This window comes from Belonocnema kinseyi, chromosome 10 (assembly GCF_010883055.1).
Source record: "Belonocnema kinseyi isolate 2016_QV_RU_SX_M_011 chromosome 10, B_treatae_v1, whole genome shotgun sequence".
In the NCBI taxonomy this organism is placed as follows: domain Eukaryota; kingdom Metazoa; phylum Arthropoda; class Insecta; order Hymenoptera; family Cynipidae; genus Belonocnema; species Belonocnema kinseyi.
The window spans coordinates 442,559-446,878 of NC_046666.1; the positions used below are offsets into that span (position 1 = coordinate 442,559).

Sequence of the window (4,320 nt, forward strand, 5' to 3'; positions counted from 1 at the left end):
TTATTAACGTTATTTATTATATTTAAATACCGTTCAATCCAGTGACAATCCCTCGTCTGAACTAGATGTTTGAATCCATGAATACTTGAATTTTCCAAAAACTGTTTCAAAAATAGTAGCCTCATGTTTTGGAGATGGAGGTGCTTGCTGCATATACTCTTCTTTATAGGGATATATTTTTCGAATGATTAAATTCAAACAGTTGAAAATAGTGTGTATCGTGTATAACTAATGTTTATACATTGCGTGCTCAGTTAATGCTGCTCGAATTATTCAACGACGTTATTGTACCTCTGATGATAATAATCATGTATACATCGCATATTTCATTGGGTTTCAATAATATATTATCGATAAGACAAAATAACACAATATGAACTTATTTTCATGATTTATTTATGAAACATTGCTGACAAAGAAAAATGGTTAGCGTGTCAAATTGTGAAGAATATAGTGTCCTTTCCGGAACTTTCTATATTCAAACTCTGTAGTTCTAAGAAAAAATTTGATATTTTAAGCACGGTCAGTTTTTCTTTTAAAGTTCTGAATTTCACAAATATAACATTATTTTTTACTTGAAGAACATTTCAAAATACAAGTTTTCAACTTTTTTTTACTGTGAAAACTAAAAAACGTTCATATTTTCGGGTTAAAAATTCAACTGTTTTGCAGAAAAAAATTTTTTTTGACTTGAAAATTCAAGAATTTGGTTGCTATTTTTTCTTTTTCTCGGCTGAAATTTTTTTTTAGTAGAAATTCAACGTTTTTCTTGAAAGTTCTTCTCTTTTCCTTGGATTCCGCGGTTTTTGATTAAAAATTGAAATATTTTTTTCAACTACTTGGTTTAAAGTTGAAATACTGTGCTAAACATTTTGTATATGTAAGATTATTCTCTTTGGTTAAAAATGTAATTACTTTGTTAAAAATTTGCCTTTTGGATGTTAATATTGTCAAATTCCTCAAAAAACAGTAGATGTAGACATCGAGAAGATTCTAGCTTATAGCGGTTCGTGTTTGTGCTAAATATTCTAGAAAAGTGGTTCATGTCTGTGCTAAGTTTCAAGAATATTCTTCATGAGGTCATCATATTAAATAAGAATAAAAGTAACAATTTAATTGTACTGTTAAATGTTTTCATGACATTTTTTACAATATACTCTACCGACAACAATTATGGGACTGTCTGATTTTTGTTAGTTGCAAAGAATCATTTAATTCTGAAAATGAGACAAATGACTGTTTTGCTCAAAGCACGATGAGATATAAAAGAAATGTTGCATAGGTAACTTTCCATGCACTGCGTTGAACTGTTGAGCAAAAAAGACTAATTTTTTAAAAGACAGTTGAATTTTTGACAAAAAATTAATTTTCAATCAAGAGAGATGAATTTTTTACCATAAAAAATTAATTTTCAATCCAAAAGGACGCATTTTCAAAAAACAAACAAAAATAATAAAAATTAAACAAACTTTAAACAAAATAGTTGAATTTTTCTCCAAATAGGTCAATGTTTAACTTACAAATATGTATCAATTGTCAACCAAGAAGATTATGTTTATTTTAAAAGACGAATTTTTAACATAATGAATGAATTTTCAAACAAATAATTGAAGTTTCAATTTAAAAAGATAGTTTAAAATAAAAAATGAATCAGTTAAATTTTAAGCAAAAAACAATCATTTTCAACACACAAAAAAACGAATTATCAACCAGTTGAATTCAATGAAAATATACGACTTTTTTTACAAAATAGTTGAATCCTCAACCAAATAGATGAATTTGCAAAAAAGACATGAATTTTCAACCAGATAGTTGAATTTTCAACAAATATTTAAGTTTTCAAGCAGAAGAGTCGAGTGCTTCAGAAAACATGTAATTTTCAATCAAGAAAGATACATTTTTAACTAAAAGTGGAATCATTACATTTTCAGTTTAAAATGCTGAAAAACAAAAAGGAAACGAGTTTTCAGCAGTTGAATTTAATAAAAAAAGACGAAGTTTTAACAAAATAGTTGAATTATCAACCTACAAAAGTAAATTTTGTAATCAAGAAGATTAATTTTCGGCCAAATAGTTGAATATTAAGCTTACAAAGGAAATATTTTCAACAGAAAATAGGAAAAAAACGGAACAGCTGCATTTGAGATGAAAAATTAAATTTCAATAGAAAAAAAACGGATTTCTGACAAAAGAGTTCAAGTTTTAACCCAATATTTTAATTTTTTTACCAAAGTAGCTGAGTTCTCAAACAAAAAATATTATTTTTCAACAAAAACTTTAATTTTCAAACAAATACTTTAATTATCTATCAAACTATTGAATTGCAAACTAAAAAGTCGAATTTTCTACAAAACCGTTGAATTAAAAAAAATTCCTTTCCAACCAAGCAATTGCATTTCTAACGAAAAAGTATAGATTTATAACCAAGAAGATTAATTGTATACTAAAGAAAAATGGTTAACAAATACCTAAATTTTTAACCAAAGTGATGAATTTTCTTGAAAAATAATGAATCTTCAAAAAAATACATTTTCAAGAAAATGTTCAAAATTCTACCAAAAGTTGATCTTTTAATCAAGAAGATTAATTTTCTATAAAAAAGATGAATTATCAACAAAATATATGAATTTTTAAACAAAGCGTTGAATTTTCAACTAAAAAATACAAATTTCTGACAAAAATTGAACATTTCGGTTCTAAGTTAAAAAAGTAATTTTCAACCAAAAATTGAACTAAGTTTTAATAAAATAGTTAATATTTGAAATATATAGTTTCAACCAAAAATGGAATAGTTAAATTACCAGTGAACAAAATTAATTCCTAACTTGAAAAAAAATATTTGACCAAATAGTTAAATTTTCAAATAAAACTATGAATTTTCAACAACAAAAAATTGTCAACATAATACGTGAGTTTAATTTTCAACTAAAAAAGAGAAATTCGCAATAAAATATAGAATAGTTAAATTTTTAGTTGGAAAAATTAAATTTAAATAAAAAATAAAACGAATTTCCAACAAAATAGTTCATTTTCCAACCAGAGAGATGAATATTCAACCAAAAAAATTAATTTTAACAAAGTCGTTCAACCAAGTAGTTGAATTTTTGATCAAAAATATGACTTTTTAACAAAATAGTAACCATATTAAAAATTAATAAAACTTTCCTCAATTCTCATGGGAAATTTTAGAATGAGTTTTTTTCCAGAAAATATTCAGAAAGGTTTCAAGACTATAAAAGATGTACAAAATTCTCTGAATACAAAACTTCAAAGATTTTAAGAAGACTTTTTCAATTTTGAAGAATTAAAAAAATATAGGTAAAAATCGAAAGAATGTAAAAGATTTAAAAGAAGGTTTTGAAGCTTTAAAAATACTTTACAAAATTTCATTAACATACATTTTTGAATATTTCGAAAAAGATTAGAAGCTTTTTAAGAACTTTGAAAAGTTTTAAGAAAGTAAAAAAAACTCTTTTAAGTTTTCTGTTAAAATTTTAAGTGATTTTTTTATTTAAACCAATAAGTATTAATAGAATATTTAAAAAGATTACAAAATTTTCATAAAAGGATTTGGCAGGCCTTAACTCATTTTTTTAATTTAAAGAATTGAAAAGAAATTGTAGGGACAATTCGAATAATTTAGAAAGATATTTCGAAAAGATTAAAAGATAATTTATATCTTGAATGAAAAAATTTTTTAAAGAAAATTTCGAAATATTAAGTTTGAAGCTTTAGCAGAATTTTAGAAGGCTTTAAGAGAATAAAAAAAATTCTTAAACTTCCTGGGCTTTTTAAAGGTTTCAAAAAATTAACATTTCTTAAGATTTCTACAAACATTTTCAATCATTTTTAATTTCATAAAAATGAATGTGAAATTTAGAAAATTTAAAAAGAGGTCAAAAGATTTCAAAATGAACGTAGGAGATTTAGAGGCAATTTTTTGAATTTTTAAGAATTAAGAAAAAACTCTTTCGTGATAATAGAATCAATTTAAAAATATATTTAATATGTATACAATTTTTGAACAAATTCACACATTTTAAAACAAACTATAGATTTTTGAATATTTCGAGAAAAAATCGAGAAGCTTTTTGAGAATGTTGAAAGGTTTCAAAACAATAAAACAATGTCTATATGGCTGGGAAAATTGGTAATGCTTTTGTATTTTAACAGATTAATTTTAATAAGATATTTAAAAATATTTCCAAAATTATTATAAAAAACCTGGAAGTATTAAAGCAATTTTTTATTTTGTAGAATTTAAAAAAAATTGTACGGAAACTTCTAATTATTTTAAAATATATTTAGAAGTTTTGCAAA

The 4,320-nt window shown here is 23.8% G+C and overlaps 1 protein-coding gene across 1 annotated transcript in view; it reads right to left on the reverse strand.

Moving 5' to 3' along the window:
- LOC117181931 (pickpocket protein 11-like) overlaps nucleotides 1-4,320 on the reverse strand; it is a 22,430-nt gene that overhangs the window by 2,320 nt on the left and 15,790 nt on the right. The window contains exon 2 of the mRNA XM_033374952.1: nucleotides 31-147. Within this exon, the coding sequence (XP_033230843.1) occupies nucleotides 31-147 (117 nt within the window). The remainder of the gene's footprint in view (nucleotides 1-30; nucleotides 148-4,320) is intronic.